The sequence below is a fragment of the Falco biarmicus genome, chromosome 3, assembly GCF_023638135.1.
Source record: "Falco biarmicus isolate bFalBia1 chromosome 3, bFalBia1.pri, whole genome shotgun sequence".
NCBI classification, from domain to species: Eukaryota; Metazoa; Chordata; class Aves; order Falconiformes; family Falconidae; genus Falco; species Falco biarmicus.
Window position 1 is genome coordinate 15,400,583 of NC_079290.1, and position 19,498 is coordinate 15,420,080.

The following is a 19,498-nucleotide window of genomic DNA, read 5'->3' on the forward strand; positions in this document are numbered from 1 at the left end:
AAACATCCTTTTTTTAACATCTGCTTCTAAGAGGTAAATACTGTTCCTGTCTTTGCTGCTTCTCAACAGCAATATGGTCTCACTAATTTCTATTTCAGTCTACATCCAGACATAAGTTATAAGTTAAAAAGATAAGTCAATGGGAGGATTTTCCTTGCACACTGCTGACATGGGGTGAGGTTGCACAGATCTCAAATGATTTAATTGACCTGTATGGTATTACAATGCAGCAACAGCAGGTCTGCAATAGAAAGAAAAGTAATGAGGATCTGGACAGATGAAGGCCCACCTCTCTATCATCACTTAAACCTCCACTGGAAAACAGACTTTTTTACTTGAGTTATGGGAGACCAGTCCTCAGGTGGTTTCAGTGGTGAGAGCTTAATGAAAACCACTGGGAAAGAAATATTCTGCTTGAAGTAGATTTAAGCCCTTATTTCACAAGCAGTCCTGTAGGAGGATAAAGAAAGGTTCATTTAAAAAAAAAAAAAAAAAAAAAAAAAAAAGAAAAGAGGATTCAATTTCCCCATGAGGATATTTATGACACTGAGAAACAAGGTAGAATCCCCAAAGCTGAATTAGCCATTATTGCTGCAACAGAATATACAAAGATAGTACTCTCAGTGCAGTCAACATGCAAAGCTGATGGGGACACGGAGGAAGTGAAATCCAAGAATTTTGGTATCCTGTATGTTACCATCTAAAGCCCCAAAAGTCATGAGTAATCTTTAATCGTTTCAAGTCACAAGGTCAAAACATAAGGTGAAAGAGTCTAGACAAGATAGCATATAACCTAGAAGGTGGGGGATGGTATGTTAGAATTTTTTTGTGCAAAAGAGGAAACAGTCTGGTCACAAACAGCTTGCTGAATGTAGCCTTACATTATTATCTAATAAAAATTAGGTCTGACCATGGGCTGGAGTAAAGGGACACTCCCCAGAATCAGGTCCTATATTCAGAATATAAACTTTCTTGTAACTTTAGATTTCACAGGTAGCAGCCACAAAGAAAAATCTATGTGTAAAGTGTAGCATTTCATTTAAATGCAGTTTGAGGAGGTGGAAAAAAAAAGAATCATGCTCTAAACCATCACATCACATAGGTCGGATTTTAAATATTAATAAAGTCTTTAATTGCATCTGGATGACAAACAGTCTATTTAAAAGTCAGTATGTTTAGTAACTTTGATACGTTTTCTTCTCAGTGTGACAGTTCCAATGGAAAACTGTGCTGCAGTTTTTGGAAAGTGGTGTTGTCATCCAGTATTTCCTTAGCTGTAAGTCCCAATAGAAACACAAAATCCTTTCAGTAGACTGAATCTCTCTTCTGTCCTCTAAATTGAGCTAGTTTTTAGCATTGTGGTGGTAAAGTTCTAAAACTATCAACACTGCTTTATTTGCTCCAGTTCATCCACCTCTAATAGTTGGACAGTTGCTGGCCAGCAACTTCCTTGCTTGTGTTCAATGCACTGGGACGCAAAGAGATGATGTGGATTAAGGAAAGATGAATCGCAGTGTCCTCTTCTTTATAGGCAGGGGCAGTGTCTTGTGGGACAACGTGGGAAATGTCCCTTCCCTCCTTATTTGTTTGTACAGTAATTACAGGTTTGTCCCAATAGCTTTAGTTGTAAACCATAGTCTACAGGCAGTCATGAAAAAAATCATGTGTGAATTGCTTTCTTAGAGAAAGTACCTATTTCCTCCATGTTATATTAGTCTCACTTTCTCCCTTCTTCCTGCCCATTCAGGAAACAAAACAAAAAAACCCTCAGATTTAAATTGGAGTCTCACAAAGCTATTTCACCAGCCTTTTCCCTCTGCTCTCCCCACCCCTAACCTTTCAGTTTGGAATTATGTTTTCTTCTAGCCATTAACATTTTGCAACTGCTTACATGACCTTCTACATCAGCATCTAGAGCTGCTCCCCGCAGCGCTGCTGAGTAAGTGGGCAGTATGTGTCTACGGGTCTCCCATCTCACGTGGCCGTTTCCATTCGCTGCCACTCACCTTCTGGCCAGCACAGTGGCAGCTTCAGGTCAGAGGTGGCTCTGAAGTACAGTAACCTCTCCGATGCAAAATCTTGTGCCCTCGCATTTCACCATCACTTTTTCAGGCAGCGCTGGCATCTGCCTAATATTTATTTCTTTGATCTGTAAGTACATCTTGTCCCAGCCTTTACAGTTATTCAGCAGGCAGAACAACCAGTACCCATAGCTGAGATCCCGATCAAGATGTGTTACTTCCACCTTGTTCAGTGAGAATTGTGTTAATGCTCTGTACCCCAAAGCACAAGGCAGTGAGTAACCGCATGAACAATAATCCCTATTTCTTCTTCCTCCTGCATTAGCAACAGGACTAGTATGCTGTGGCATGATAAATCTTTTGGGGTTGCTTGAATAGATCTGAAATGTGGGTTGGTTTGGGTTTTTCCCTTTGTAAAACAATTGCAGGCAGCAGATTTATGCTAGCAATGGAAGTGCTGTTTTGCTTCCTTTAAGGTTTCAAAAAGTTAAATAAATAAATAAATAATTCTGTAATCAGCATACCTAAAACCAGCAGGGGATCTTGCACGGGTCCTTGTTTACAGCGGTTTAAATGATTAGCGTATCCAGCAGTTTAAGGCATTGGTAAATCTTCCCACTCCTCTCATCTCATTGCTCGATGTCCTTTTTATTGATAGAACACATGTAGATTCCACAGCAAGTAGTAGCAGTTGCATTAGCAAATGGGTTTTCTCACTGAGGCAGTTATGTATATTTCTATATGAGCTTTGTAATACTTCATTTTAGAGGAATTGTACAGGATCCCCACCTGGTATATTTTATGGGTTCTTTAGCCAAATGAACTCGGCATTATTAACCTGTACTTCACTCATTAGCACTTGATATCTCATTTAGAGACTAATTCACTGTCAATTTTGCTAGAGGTCATTTTCACAAATAGGCAGATAGAGCAAAAGAGTCATCACAGTAGAGTGCTTCTAATGGTAGCATGAAAATACACTAAGGGTTTCCAAATATGTAATAGCTTATAAGGAAAATCTGGTACTACTTTAGATTATTTTCAATATTTGAAAGATATCAGCATGATGCTCTAGCTTATTAGCAGTGACTTGGAAATACAGGATAAAGCATTGTAACAGGGCAGGGAATTTTACATGCTGGTAGGAGGTTTGTTAAGGAAAATTTCCAATGTAAATATTTGCATAAATATATTTTAACTCTTCCTACATATTTGTATTGGGATTATAAATCAGATTTGGCTTAGAGGTGAAGTGTCTACACATTTTCTTTGAGGTAAGCATACTGAAAATATCGAAAAGGCTTTGAATTTCACAGTACTGGCTTTCTTAGGTCAAAATGTTACCCCTAAATATCTGAGTTTCTCTGTTTCAGAATTTGTGATGAGTGAAATAAATAGAAATTAAATGAGTAGGAAATAAATTTTGCCCTTCCTGCATGCTGTATCTGTATAGACTTATGCTTCACCTCTTTCCTTCAACCCAGAAACTTCCAGTGGCAGGGTCTGCAAGAAACACTGGGCAAACCCTGTGCCTGTTTAACACCTTCCTTTCTGTCATTGGTCAACAACTAGATCTATGTCTGCCCTTTGGTCTTCTCAGGAGTTCATCCACCTCTTCTCCTGTCTTGGGCTTCCTGATACATCTCCTGTCCCTCCCCTGTACTGCAGAAGTTTTCCAGTGGCACAAACACCATTGCTGCGAAGAAGAAAAATACATGGTCTCCCTTTTCATCCACGAGGTCTTATGCGAGTCAAAGAGCAGCAGTGAGGATAAGACCTAAACCCTTCCTTCACAGTATGCAAACACTTTCTCTAGACGCACATGTAAGCCTGTTGTATTACCAGCATGCCCCTTTCCAAGAGCCCCGGGGAAGGAGTGGAGAGCTGGGGAACCAGCAGCATTACCTGGCAGAGGAAACTTGGCCTTTCTTACACAAGCTCAGTTTCAGCTAGCTGGCTGGGCTAGCCCGTACAGAAACAGTTCCTCCCGTCCCCGTCCCCAAACAGCACAGGCAAATACCTCAAGCCCCATGAGAAGTAGGGTGAGCCTTTGCTGCACCATGAGCAAGTCACACCAGTGCAGATAGGTCTGTGGGACGGCGCAGCTAAGGCTTCATTGCAGAATAGGTGGCATCATGGTTCTTCTTACCACTCTGCGTGGCTCTAGCTGGCTACATGCCTCCCCATACTTATGGAAGTGACTTGAAGTTTAGCCTATCCTTCATTTACTTCTCCAAGTCATTAAGGGGCAAACAGCTACATAAGTGCTACTTTTTTTCATTGGTGTTTGTGCTGCCTCAGGGATGTTAACAATTTCTCATTACAACATCGTTACTGATTAGGCCACAGCATTCATCCTTTTGACATAATGCTCAACACAGCAGGCAATTCCACGTTTGTGTTTCATTCAATTAGTTTGCTATAATTTCCCAAAGGAACAGTTGGGATTTCATGTTATGTTTTAAGGAATGTACCTTTCTTTTTCCCTTTGGTTCTTTTTGTGCTGCAACCAAAAAAAACCCTGGTCCATTATTTAAGTGGACTGATGTGCTTCTGTTTTCTTGCACATGAAACCAGGGTCAGTGACTGCTTCCAGCAGCAAAATGGAGTTGCCTGTGAGTATTATCAAAAATTATGTCGAAGTGATACTGCCAACAGACACAGGGCATAATCGCAGCAGAGGAATAGTCAAAATGAGGGGTGCCAACAAATAAACCCCCTCTCCTACTCTTAACAAAGGGGAGCAGTAAAGACAGAAGCCTTTTTCCCATTTCAGGAGCTTGAGACTATTTTGACCAGATGTTTATAGCTGAGATGAAGTCCCTACCAAAAGTCCACACAGGAAACATATTCTAAGTCTAGGTAGGATCTTCCTTCCAGAGCAGATTAGCTATAACATCCAGTTTATAGCTAAACTCTCTCAATATATGTTCCTGATAAATTTCTTCATTGGTTTTAATTTTTCTCAATTATAATGCTCTCTAGGCATTTATAACTGCAGTTTGTCTTATTTCCAAATTGCTGGAGAAAGATTCTGATATCTGATATCTCTTTGACTCTGTTTTCATTTTGTTCTGCACATGTAACACTTAGCTCCTTCAAAATGGCAAGAGATTAAATAGAATTTAGTTATTGTTCAAAGGAGGAAAAATTAGTGGGGCAGACATCTGTGGGATTTTTTATTACGTGAAGAAAATTTAGTGGCATCAGGGTTCGGTAAAGAGATTTACAAAAATATGTCTATGGACCAGTCTTCATTTGCTGTAAACAATTGGAGTTTAACTGAATTAGCAATGATAAATACCAGCTGAGGACTTGGGTAAAGTTTCCACATTAACTGATCCACCATGATTCACCAATGTATCTCTTACTCCTTTTCTTGGTAACTCCCATAAAAGGGGAACCATCATTTTCAGTGTTTTGGTGTCCTGGAGAACAATACTTTTGCAATAAACCATAAAAACAATAATGCACCTCAAATGGTCTTTTATGTAATAATACATTCATTTTCTACTTGGAGAATGGCCGTATTGCCACATTTCTGCACAGCTTCTGGATAACTTAGGATACACAGGTCATGACCCACATCTCAAATAGTCACAGAATGTCACAAACTACGTACTTTTCTTAAAAAAAAAACTAAAAAAGAAAACCAGACCGGTGTCAGTTTGCCAAGCATGGAGACACCTCCATGATGTCATGCATGCAGTTGCAGCTGACTTCAGTGTTTATCTTCAGGTGAGGAAAACCACAGCATTTTAAGTATTTTATTAAGCCATTAAGTATTTAGTAATCTACTCAGCAGTGCAAGCCCCTAGTATCTAACTGAGGATTTTTAAAGCAAATAATTTTGATAAAGAAGCAACCAAGTAAAACAATTTTGTATTGCAAATTAAAGAGCTTTGCTGTCTTGGATAAAGTATTTTACTAGCTTATTAATGATTTATTTGTTGTGTTTCATATTTAAAAACAAATACAGGTTTGTTGATTTATTATCTCTTCCTGCTAATTTTCCTATATGCATCAGTCTTTATGAAACTACTGCATGGGTTACCAGCTAATTTACTCTTCTGTGTGTGTTTTTGTGTTTTTTTATTCTAGTATTCCCAAATGAGGGATGAAGTATTCAAATCAAACTTGGTGTGTGCATTTATTGTTCTTGTATTTATCACCGCTATCCAAAGCTTACTTCCTTCTTCCAGGTAAATACAGAAATATATCTCTATATATCTGAAGGTGCTCTTAGGGAAACAGGAGGATAACATATCTAGGATTGACATGGAATGAACCAAAAAAATTCTTCTTGGTCTCCAAAAGTGTTCAGAATTATTTTTTCATTTTTTCCCCTAATATTAACTACTTTTGTATCACATTATCTGCAGCTACATGTTTCATGTGAGGTGGCAGCACCTACTGACATTATGTTGTTATGTTTTTAAGCAGAAGCCCCACTGAGTTAAGTGGGAACTTTGGGTTACAAAAGTTTGAAATGATACAGCCTGTTGCTTACAGTGTTGAAGTAAAACATGATCCAGACTTGTAACAGTGCCTCTTCGCTACGTGACCGGTAACCACCTTGGGAATCAGTGATTGTTTTTGTTTTGGTTCTTACATGCTACATAAGAAAATCGTACTGTTGTGTTTTGTTGCTGATGATAAGTTTTACCAAGCTGGGGAAAGCAATCTTGTGCCATTATAGAAGAAGCAAGGAGGTGATGTGGTAGATCTTTTCTCAACAACAGCTTCCTATCAAGGTCACGAAAAGGTGATGTAGCTGAGACTTCAGTGTCTACGTGTTTCACACAATCAAACCCATCAATTAGCATTTTTGTCTACTAATAGTGAGAACACAAGAGTGTTTGCAAGATCTAAGGTCATGTTTTTAGCATCATACCAGAGCCAGCAGGACATGACTGCCTCTAAAACACGCCTCTGGTCCCACTTGGCCTTTGGCAGAGCAAGTGCTAAAGTGGAAACGCCCATATGAACATAATTCTCATGCGGTTTCTAACACTCAGGGGAACCTTACCTTATGGCTGCCTGTAGAATGACCTTGAAAATACATATATATATATATATAAATAATAAGACATTAATTATGTTACAGTAATGCAGCAGTATTTCTTGGATCATTTCTGGAAGACCTGATTCACCATGCTTATGTCTAATAATACCAAAATGGTGGTTAGATGCAGGCAGGCAACTGCCCTGTGCAGCTGTGGTGTCCCATGGATTTTGTAGTTCTCAGCTGGGAAAGTACCCAGAGTAGTACCTGACCTTCTGGTGTTCTTTACGTGCTGTATTGCTCTAATACCAGTAAGTTTGTTTGCTTTTTTAAAGTTCTTCTCCCAATACACTTTGGGATTATATACTGGCAGCTGTTATTTTTATTTTTTTCTCAGTATGTACAAGAAGATTTATGGCTCTTCCTAATAGAACCTGTTGTCTAAAAAGATTTCTGCTGCTATATCAATCACTGCTATAACAGGAAAAAAAATGACTTTTTTTCTATCTGCACAGATTCATTTCTGTTAATTCTCATGAGGGTGTCTACTGCCATTGGAATTAAGGAGAAAGAGTCATGTAACCACACTGCCTGCAGCCATCTCCCTTCCTGCTTTCCTATCTGGCACAGCAGTCTTGCGTTTTCCCCTGCATTTCAGAAATCCTTTGTAGATCATTTTGTCACTGAATGTTAAAGAGGTTGTAAATATAAATAGATTCAAGTAAGGAGTAGATAAATTCTGACAAGATAAAATCAGCAGAGGATTTTAAACAGAAGTGTGAAGCCTTGGTCTCAAGAACACCCTTAAAGGTTCATTGCTGGAACCTGGGGAGATATTTAAGGAAAGGATATATACCACTACCCCTTTTGTAAGAGAAAATTTGGAGCCACATGGGTACCTTATGGCAGTTGTTATGTCCTGTCAGGAGCTGAAGATCACTGTCAAGATTTAAGAAGGCAAATTTTGGTCTTTGTTTTTCAGGTTCTGAAACTCTGCTTCAAAACATGTGTTTCAGTCTTAAAAAAGCATGCCTGTTAAATGAGAGGAGGTCAACAGATGACTAACCCTGAAATAACAGGATGAGGGGTTTTAAGTGAGAAGGTTTCAATATGCTTAAGCATATTGAACGAGGAATTAATCTGGAATTTCAAATTTCCTTAGTTCCAGTTCTAAAAACAATCCGAGGTATGAGCACATGAACAATCCAACACAAAGTTAGGTAGGATTTGGATTCAGAAAGTCTTGGAGATAAGTGCATGCTCATGTCCTATAACCTCAGGCAGGTATCAGAGAAGTAAACTACCACAGTGGAAAAGCATGCACATAATTTTTGTGTAACAACTAACAAACTGTAATTCACAGTCCTTATGGTAACTCACCCATTTTCTGACAAGTCAGTTTGAGCGTCTTTCAATAAATTCTTCAGAGCTCTGTTGAACAAGTATGGAATTATGTATTTGCTTAAGTACATGTCTGAATATTTTTCTGAGCTGAGCCTTTTGGGGATTTCTGGAACTCAGGTGAAAGAAAACTATTTAAATCATCACAAAACATACCTTACTAAGGACCTTCAGGGAGTTTCTCAGATAGGTTGCCTTAGTCTGTGTGTTAAAGAAAGGAATTCTCTTTCTGTTGCTGCTTCTACTGTGTATGGAAGTTTCAGAATTTTATCTCAGTTTATATCTGTCTCCCGCAGGATAAATATTTGATCCATTCATACTTTTCCCTGACAGTGCAGGCACATCACTGAGTTTAAAAGTCTTTGCAATAGTTTTCATTCTTTGAACTATTGAGCTGAGGAAATTACTCTAAGTGACATAAATTAATGCCATATTTCTGCTGTAATTACCCTCTATGAAGCCATTACATTACATTGACAACCTTGCAGTGATTCATCTTCTCCAACTGAGAGGCCTGGGAGTTTGATTCATTTCCTGCAATGAACTTTCTATATGCTCACGTGGGCAGTAGATCATACTAGAGTCGCCTGCTGAACTACTGTTATTTCTGTCAGGTTTTCACTGGGTTATTCTTGTGAGGCGAGAAAACTCAAATGAACTTGTTGTTCATTTAAACATCTGCATCTTCTGTTTTTTATGAGTTTTCCTTCTGGCTCAACTCTTGATTTGCGACTGTACATAAGGAAGAGGGAAGGCAAAAGCTCCATTTCAAACATCACCAGATCTTGACAGTAAGGGAAACACTAGAAAGAAAAGCATTTGGTTTTAAATCTCTTCTTGAATGAAGAGGGGAACCAACCCAGGTGTCCTAGTTCTGGGAGAAGTTTATGGACAGAAAATTATTATGGCTATTTGTTCTTATTCCTCTAACCTTGGCTTTGTTGTCTGCTTACTTGATCCTAGCATCATGCTGCCAACATGAGCTTAGTACAGATACTGGATTTAACCTCTAGGAGGTCATAGGTGTGCAGACTTCAGTTTTGGCTTTATCTCAACTGTTGAACACATCAATGTTCAACCAAATGCCTACAGCAGAAGAATTGTGTTGCCTATGTATTTATTATGAACAAATACAAAGCTGTGGTTTCTCAGGCACCTAAGCACATTGTGCAGCATTTTGGATTGATATCCCAGTCTTAAGTCCCTAGATGCTCCTATTATAGTACCTTAATTCAATAGCACTGGGTCTTACATGTGGAGTTTGGCAGTCCAAAGTAAGAACTCATGTTTAGTGTTCTCAGGTCTGACCTCTTAAGGCATGACCCTAATCTTTTTGAAAGCCTTAATTTGGTTTCATTTAGAGCTGGGTCAGGCTAGGTCTACAGTATTGGTAGGCTGTATCTGCATATATAAACTCTCTATAGATATCTGAGATCTAGCTAGAAACTATCAGATCCAAAGAGGGACTCAAGTCATTTGGCTTTGGAAAGCAAGAAAGCTATTACAGAATGCTGTTGTAGTCTGGTAAACTGAAGGAAAATCTCACCTAACTATGTATCAGTGTCTATAACGGGTTCAAAGTATAGCCACTGAAGAACAGGTCAGTCAGAAGATCTCCAGGGGCATCCGATCTGAATAAATCTAAGACATTGCTGTGCAGTGAGATAATTTGTATCCTAAACTACACAGGTCTCTTGATGAGCCTTCTTGACTCCCTTGACTAGTTCTCAATGAACATCTTGTCCAGCTTCTCCCTGGCTTTATTGACAGTGTTTCCCTTGGATTTCTGTATATTTTCACAAACACAAGCTGCTCTCAAGACATTGTTGCATTGTGTCTCTACTTGGTAGCTGTGGGACTTGCAGCAAGTCCTAAGACTTCCCACAAAGCCTTCAGCTGCACAGGATAAGATCTGCGGCTCCTGCTCCAATCTTTGTTTCTTCATTATTTGCTCTTCCCTTCATAATACAGTTTGTTTTTCCTGGCTGCATTGTTACTTCTTTCAAAAGCAAGCTTTACTTGTGGGTGAGCTTGCTGGAAAGGATGGGACTTTTTGGTGAAAAAAGTGTGTCCTGTATTCAACTCACACACAAAACTCTGACAAATTGAGTGAAATGTTGACCCAAGTGTGAGATAACATTTCATAGCTATGGTACATTATCAGAAGAGCGTCAAAGCTAATATTACCACATGGAAGCTCTCAAGGGAAGCTAATGTGTAATTCATCTTATTCCAGTTCATTAGGGAACAGAACTTCCAGTTTGATATTTTCCACATTGTATTTCTAATATAATTTGGTACTACCCAAAGACATCTTATGCATATACATCTTACAAATATATATCCTCAGATACATTCCAAAAGAAAAAAAATCTCTGTGAACTACAGTCTTGCTTTCTGTTTGTCATCTGTTTAACCCATTTTCTTTTCTGGACTCCTGTACTGCAAGTCATATAATTTTGAGGTTCTGAGAGCAGGAGCTGCAAGTATAAGCCACAGGTGCATTACTATAAATTATTCTGAGGCGTGCATGCTGTTTTCAAAAACTTATGCCTTGATCATACTTCTGTGTTAGCTTGATTAATATTAGTAGATTATAGAGAAGAAACTTTGAAGTAAATTGCATATTATTCTGTCCTGATACATTCAAGGAGTCATTGTCCCAGCAAGTCTGTTTGGATGATCAGAAAGGAATAATATTTATGCAAATATTGTTTGTAAAACGACATCAGATTTAATATGTATGAATCTTTATCATGACAGCTGAATTAGAGCATTAAAAATCAAAACATTCTGGTAAAAGGTAATATTTTAAATTAAGAAGGCTAAAGCATACAGGAGTACAGTTCTGCACTTAAATCTCTTTCACTTTGACACCTGTACCTCATGTTATTTATGTCTTTTCCCTCAACATGACCAACATTTCCGCATGTATAATCTGACTTCTGCCTACTCTTTTCCAAAAGAACATTTCCCAGTGAACATAAACATTTTATTTTATCCTGTTTTCTCAAGATATTTTCTACAAACATCAGTACTGTGAGGAAGACATACTCAAAAGTTTTCACAAAAACTGCCCAGTGCATCTTTGGTGATCCCCTGGTGCAAATATTTTGGACTCCATCCATCAGCTGCAAATACGGCAGAGCTAAGAAATGCCAGTTCCAGCACAGACTGTTTCTCAAGCTTGTCCTCCTATGTCCATGTATCCTCGCCTGTCGTTATCTCAGTGTAGTTTCCTCTTCTGACTGCCTATATACCTATTAGCTTATGGTGAAGCTTTCTAGAGCAAAAGGTTTAGTGAATTTAATGGGCTCAAACCACAGATTTGAATTCAGATTTGTATAAATTTAGGATTTGCTTTCCTAACACCAAATCTGGATAGTCTGAAATTGAGGAGAATTTCAGGTAGGTAGGGATACAGTCCATTCAGATTCAGGGAGCTGATCTGGCTGAACTACTGAAAAACAAGGAAAGAAAAGATACGTTGATATTTTCACTTCTATTCCTATCTTAAATCCTTAAATTTGTCTTGCTGTAGGGCACAAGTATACAAATAGCATTGCACCCTGCCCACAGAGAAGAGGGTTAGGTGATATGTAGCAAAATATGAAAGTTCATATTTTCAATAAGACAAAACATATGTTTACAGAAGGCTTAGTGAGCCGAGTACAGCTTACCTACATTCATGTGCCTGAAAGTGCGGAAGTATCCCTGGAGCACCCTGATAGTCCACTTCAAAGGTGGTTTGTTTTTTTTTTAATGTGAGACATGATGATTAAATCACTGTAGTATGCTGGCACATACACAACTAAGTTACTAGAAATTTTAACTACTTAATTCAAAGCCTCAGGTTTAATCGTTCTCCTTATAACAAAAAGGCAAGGGAAAGCAGAGGGAATATGGGAGATGTTTGCAGGAGCAGTGGAGTTAGTTACTTCTGGTTTGAGTCGGTTTGATCATTGGGAAAAGAGACATAGAAAGACAATGACTGGCACAAATGGGAACAAAAAAATTCTTGACTTGTGAATGGCTGAGTGCTTTCTTCTCAGTGAAGTAAAACAATTTACTGCATTTCCCAACCATGTGGGTTACTTGATTGACTTCAGGTCCCAATTTTAAGCAAGAGAAAGGAATAAATTTAGAAAAAGATCATGAAAATTGGACTAGAATAAATTACAGGTCTCAATGGTTTGTTTAAAGGAATTGAACAGTCTATTCCATGTACACACTTAACAGTACTTGATTAAGGATCACATTTGCAAGAGCAAAGTTTATAGGGTATGCCAAACGCCATGTTCTATTTAAACATGTTTGGATAATAGAACACCTTTTCAAATGCTTTATATTATAAAGGACTTCCATGAAAACAGTAGATCATTTCTTTCACTGTTTTTAGAAACCAATGGGATTCTTATCTGCAGTTGACCCACTAAGAACTAAAATGAGGGGAATCTTGCCTTTCTGCAATTATTATATCCAGATTCACTCCAGAAAGCGGGCTGCATTACTGTACTCACTTTGGCCCCCATGACCCTCAGTATAGTATGAGGTTAAGCCACCTGCATTGTGCTCTAAACAAATTAGCACTCTGCTAAACTGCCCCAAAACTGGTCTGCTAGAGTGGGAACAAGCTCATACTAAAGGGGCATCAGGCTCCTACAAGCTGAGTAGATTTTCTCTGAAAGGAACTTACAGGACAACTGAGTCCCAAAAGAAAGGACATTCCTGCCACTCAGACCTATATCAGCAGAGGCACTGGCAATGATTTCCCTGGCTGCTTGGCTTTAACAGCCGTTTCTCAGCAAGAAACCATGTGAAGCTATGGCAGATCGATGGAACATGAACAAATCCTTGCTTTCTCTGGGGTTTTTTCCTAGATTCTCTCAGATTTATGACAACTGATTTTTCCTAGTCTTAACTTTAACCATTTATTTTTATTAGCAGTGGTATTGTGTTAAGGTTTAACTCTGGGTTCTCTTTTTTTTTTCTTTTCCTTCCCAGGGTGATACCAATGGTCATTCAATTTTCTATTCTGATTATGCTGCACTCCGCTCTTGTGCTAATCACTACGGCAGAGGATTACAAATGTTTACCCTTAACGCTCCGGAAAACTTGCTGCTGGATTAATGAGACCTACCTGGCCAGGAATGTCATTATATTTGCATCTATTCTGATTAATTTTCTTGGAGCCATCATCAATATTGTAAGCTTGCAGGGAACCAGGGAATATTATATAGGAAAAGATGATTTATGAATTATTAAGCTTGCTACAGGACTTGGTAACTAATGTGTTTATAAGCCAGCTATGATTTCAATATAAAAAAAGGCAAAGTGCCACAGCTTTAGGACTTCAATTTGTTGCTTAAACCGTGTATTTCTGAAATATCTAATTATTTCTCCCTCATGACTATCATCTATTTTTAAAACCCTTTCACTACTTTCTGTTCAATATATCTACGCTTTAAGAACCATTTGTGATTTTCTGACATGCTGATATACTTTCTTACAGACTGTCAATCCAAGTAACGCTTAAAGATATTAAGTCCTCATCTCACGGTTCTCCCATTCATTATATTGCTAAAAAAGATTAGAAGTGTCAAGGAACCCAGAAAAAACCTTCAAAGGACAGAGCAGGTTAAGCTGAACCAGTAACCACAGCATGTAAAAACAACTTTAAAAGTGTAAATTCTAAACATATCTTGTCTTGCTCATTTTGAGGTTTGACAAACCCTTTTGGCCCAGATTCACCTTAGCTGAAGTACTAAACCATGGGCACAGTCACTCTCAACTTTCTTTACAGTCAGTGCAGAAAAACAGGCATCCCCAAAGATGTGGTTCGATCATACTGGACCCAATAAAGATATTTTTCTCTTCCACTGCCCACACAGGGAGTTGAGTTTAGTCTGATTCGGCTCCTAATTTACACATCTCCACTAAGACTCTAAAGTGTGACAAATCTAAAGCAAAGTTTATCAGTGTATCTGTGAGGAAAGGCATGTACCAGGCTTTGCTTCACAGCTGTGGTTAAATTAAAATATTGCTGATTGAATACTGTGGGGCTGGCTCTATGCAATGTCACAGGGTGAAAGAGGGGGGGTCTTGTATGCAAATACAATAGAGCTCTGATTATCCTGATGTATTCAGAAATATGAGAGAGGTTTGCATGAATCAGGCAGATTATCACATCAGACAACCTGGCAGGTGTTGAAGCCTGAGCCAAGAGGAAGGTAAATATGTCACCGATAGATTAAAAGTAACATTGCCATCACTCTTTCCTCTTGTAGGGCACTTTTTGGCTATGGATGTAGCAGTGCTTTTTCATATGAACTTTGTTCATTGCAAATATTTATCCCCTTCTATAATGAGACCAGGAAACCATTTAGTGACAGTAATAACAATAGCAACTGTTAACAACTATCAGTAATAACAACAGCAACAATAATCGCCCTGTAATAATTAATAGCAATCATGATTATATCATTGTAATAAGTATGCTGAACTCTGATACTTCAAGGGTTTGCCTTGTCTTTTGCTAACAGATGTAAGATATTTATTACATTCTATTGCTGCTCTTCCATGATTTGATTTAGGTTGCCAATGTGCAAGTACTCAGCATCTGTCTGGGTTTTGTAGTGATACTATGCAGTCACTGATAGGAGAATTACTTGGAGAAAGAAGAATGTAGCCACTGATAGCTTTTCTTACAGAGGAAATATGAATAGGGTAAATGATTTTTATCATTTCAATTTTATCATTTTTATCAGTTCAATAGGGCTGAAAACTTTCTGAAGATATGGACCGTGGTATGTTATAGGATAGATCACTAAGGAATGTTGCATAATTTAGAGGGTTTTGAATCATGTATGACAAATATCTGTCAGGAAAGATTTTGGTAGAATTAATCTTGCTCTTGAAACAAGATATCTCTAACAGGCTACCCATACCCAATTTGCTATGGATACAACAACAATGAGATTTTCCCCTGACTTGTTGTGGATTGTTTTGTAATATTGTGTCTACTCTAATCTTGTGGGATGGCTAATCCAAAAACGGTCAAAAGAAATATAATTCTTTTTACTGTCATACCAGTGGGTTTCTATAAAGCAGTAAACAGTTATATTTTTTGTCATATATTTAGAACATCAATGACTTGAGTCACCAAGTCCTGACCTCTACAGGAAATCACAACATTCATATAACGTCATTATTTTATATGTCAAAATTCTGCCATAATAACAGTTTGCTCAGGAGGGACATGCATGCATTTAAGAACAAGTAATGGAGCTCAGCCTTGCAGCTGTATGTGTCCACTGAGTTCAAATGCACCCAGCTGGAGGGGACTAAGCCTCAGATGCTTTCTAACAAAAGCTACAAGTCTTTGGCTTCACCAGGGGGGCAAATGAGTCTTGTGGTTCATTACATCAAGTGCATTCTCATTGTTACAAAATTAGAAAAAAGTTTCTGATACTGAAGGTCTGTTAAAAAAGATGCTCGGAGAGGTTCTCATGGCACTTTGCCCTGCAGAGGTGTGCTGTACACCTCACAAACTTTCAGGAGGTACCATTTCTCTGTTATCACAGAGGACTGCACAACCTAGATAATATTGCTGCGTTACAGACATGACTGAATAGCTGAAACAATAAACAAGAGACTTCCAAGTTCAAAATTCATTAGAATTTAATTATAAGACATAGGGCTTCATTAAACAAATTCTCTAACTGTGTTGGAGAGAAAGACAGGGGAACTAGCTTGCACATACTGGGCTGATGAAACGACATAGTATAAATATCCAGAGTGGATTAATATACGTAACAGGAGACTCTATCTGTTTTAACTGTCAAAATATGAAGCCATTAATAATTATTTTCCTGTGTTTTAAGACCATGATGTATTGCAATTCAACACTACTCTTTTTTTATATTTAATATACCTGGTTTGAAATACCATCAAAATTAATGCAGGTCATAACAGCAAAAGGCAGTATTACATTCTCAAAACCATTGTATCATAAATGAATTTTCATTCCCTTCCATTCCAGGCATCACAGTTGCCATTCTGGGACCATATTCTCTTTTGGCCCAAGTCAGTTCTGCATAATGCCACATCCCACATCTAGAATGATAGCACTGTCCATAGCAACGCAGCAGAAAAAAACTGCCTGCAAACAAGTGCAGTCTGATGTTATGTTCTCAGTTTAATAGTTTTCCCTATAGTTCACAGCAAAGAATAAACATTTTGAGAGGGTAATCCTTGAGAGTCCAGTATCAGTCCTCTGAAAGTCTCAGAGGAGTTCATTTTTCCCCTTTGGCAACAAGACAGCATGACAAGGCTACTCAGATGCTGAATGTCTGTAGCATGAATAGCTCCCCTCTTTCCATTTCATCTCTACAGTATGTCTTCTTACTGTTCATTTAGTCCTTGGAGCCAGTTGGGGAGCTGCCATGGAGAACGGGAGGCCAGCCAGTTCCCTCCCTGAACCTGGTCAGCCAGCCACACAAGCACGTAGTCACCAGTGCACAATATAGACGTGATTTTGTTTTCTTTCTTCACAGCTATGGTGTGATTTTGACAAACCAGTAGCCTTGAAGAACCAGACATTCAATTCATCTGCATCTTTTACGGACATCTGTTCCTGTCCTGAGGTATTTGTGAGGGTATTTTTGAATCTGAGGCACGGATCCACAAAGGTTACATAGCAACCACTACCTGGGATCAACGACCTGGTAGTGGAGTCAGGTGCCTCCACAACTCCGTGAAACTGAATTTTTTCATCTGTCCATATGCTGATAGAAAAAGCAGAGGCTGGTTACAGAAGGAATCAATCTTATGGTCTAATGGGACATTACAAACAATTTTTAACCTTTGAACTTCTTACAGAACCTTTATGCTGGAAACACATCCAGCAATCATTCAGCAAAGCCAGTGCAATAAAACACACTTCTTAATTCATATAAAGCTAATGGAGACTAATACTTCTCAAATAGCAAAACCAGCAGTCACTCTGCTGTAGTTATTTTAAATTTGCATTTGGAGCAAAAAAAAATAATCTTCTTTATGGTGAGCAAGCAGGCAACAAAATCATTGTGTTGGTCATGTGTAGATAAAAGAAGTATGTTCCTTAGAAAGTCATATGGCAGTGTCATGATACTGCCAGCAGCATGCTGCAGATTTCAGGGATGCAGACTTTCCTACAGAGGAACTGCATTAAAGAAAAGCTGTACTCAGAGAAATAAATTCTCTCTCTCCTAAAGCTGTATGATAGAAGTCAATTTAAACTACATTTGGACTGTGGTGTTGATGTTGCTATTTTAAATCTGAACAGCTCATGGCCATGATTGTCTCTCTATATCCAGTATCAGCTGCATGGATTGCATTTGACAGATGACTAATCATTGAGAAAAATGAAACAATGAAGAGATTGGAAAATTAGATATGAATAAAATTTCCAGGCATCACATTTTAAGAGAATAATTTAACTAAGCTAGACCTGCAATATTAAAAAACAAACCAACCAAACAAACAAACAAAAAAACTCCCAAACAACGAACTGCTATGGCTTTATCCTCTCTTCAAGTAGCATGGGAAAAGGATTAAAGCAGGAATACTCCCATCCTGATTAATGTGGGTCTTGTGGAAGTTCAGAATCCAAAGGAATATAAATTATTTTCTCTCAGTTAACTTTGCGTTAGCAAACTAGTACATGTAGTGTCTATCCCTTTCCTCTTTTAATTATACAGGATGCCCTTTCCCTTCTAATACAACAGAAATGCCATGAAGCCACAAATGAGGATTTCTGCTAACACGGAGGTGCCATTCAAAGCAGAGAATTTATGATTTCACATTCTATTTTAGCAAAAGCTTTCTTTTCAAAGTGCCTGTGCCCTAAGAAGACTTAGCTGAGCACTGAAATCCAGAGCAACTTGGTTTATGCTTCTGATCACTTGATCATTTAGGTAGATATTTTTGGAGTTAGTATGTAGTCACTGATCACTGAAAGTAACCAGTGCTGTTTTCTATTCAGTATTTTGTCTTCACTGGTGTGCTGGCAATGGTGACGTGTGCAGTCTTTCTTCGTCTCAACTCTGTCCTGAAGCTGGCAGTACTTCTCATCATGATTGCGATCTATTCTCTGCTGACTGAGACCATTTATGCTTCCCTTTTTCTGCAATACGACAACTTTAACCACAATGGAGAGTAAGTGTTCACAGCCCCCTTTTAGGAAATGCTTTTTAATAAGGTAATGCGTCAAGTCTTGCCAGAGCATACATGTGTTGGATAACACCATAGTTAAGTATGGAGTGATGGTTGCAAGAGGCAATGACTAATCCAAAAAGGTTTATAATGTGATTCTTTCTCAGGCCTTTTTATTAAGATGTTCATTCCATGAGGACAGTTAAATATCGAGCAGGGTTTGTCTTTTTTGTCTCCCAGAGCCTACCCATGTTGCTAAAAGTATGCATTACAGTGCATATACATTGGTTGCTTCTGTTCCTGAAAACTCCAGAGATACTGATTGAAACTCCCACCTCAATTTAAGAAAACCAGAGTGAATTGATTTTTCAGGGGCAGGTGTTTAACTGAATAAAATCCAAACTATGATGTGCAGTTGTAAAAGATATAAGGAATACAGGCATGATCCCATTTTGAAGGAGTACATTTGAAGGACAGACTCCTCCTCCCAGGCTTTCTTCCCAGTGAGAGGAGGTGAAGAGGAGGACAGAAGAGCCACACTAATTTTCAGAGTTAGAGGTGCGCTAAGTATAGCAGTAACTGAATCTACAGCAGCAGCGATTTAGCTCATTCAGAAAAACACTTCTTCAGCCTTTGATACTTGACCAATTTAGTATTGCAGTTGCTTGTGCTTGTAAGTGCCTTCCAGATGAAGATCCTCAGAATGACAGCAAAGCATGGATCTGCGGTACAATTAGTTCTCATAACAGCCATCTCTTTATGCATAGTAAGGCTCTGCATGCTTATCTTTCCTTGCTAGCTTCCTATGGTACCAAGGTACTAAAGATTTGGGATTCAATTCCTTTTTCTAATGCTAGTTGTCCACTTATAGACTAAT

General features: G+C 38.5%; 1 protein-coding gene across 1 annotated transcript in view; it reads left to right on the plus strand.

Annotated features, from left to right (window-relative positions):
* ADCY8 (adenylate cyclase 8) overlaps positions 1–19,498 on the plus strand; it is a 131,236-nt gene that overhangs the window by 89,454 nt on the left and 22,284 nt on the right. The window contains 4 exon segments of the mRNA XM_056333347.1: positions 6,123–6,223; positions 13,432–13,633; positions 16,983–17,072; positions 18,452–18,624. Coding sequence (XP_056189322.1) covers positions 6,123–6,223; positions 13,432–13,633; positions 16,983–17,072; positions 18,452–18,624 — 566 coding nt within the window.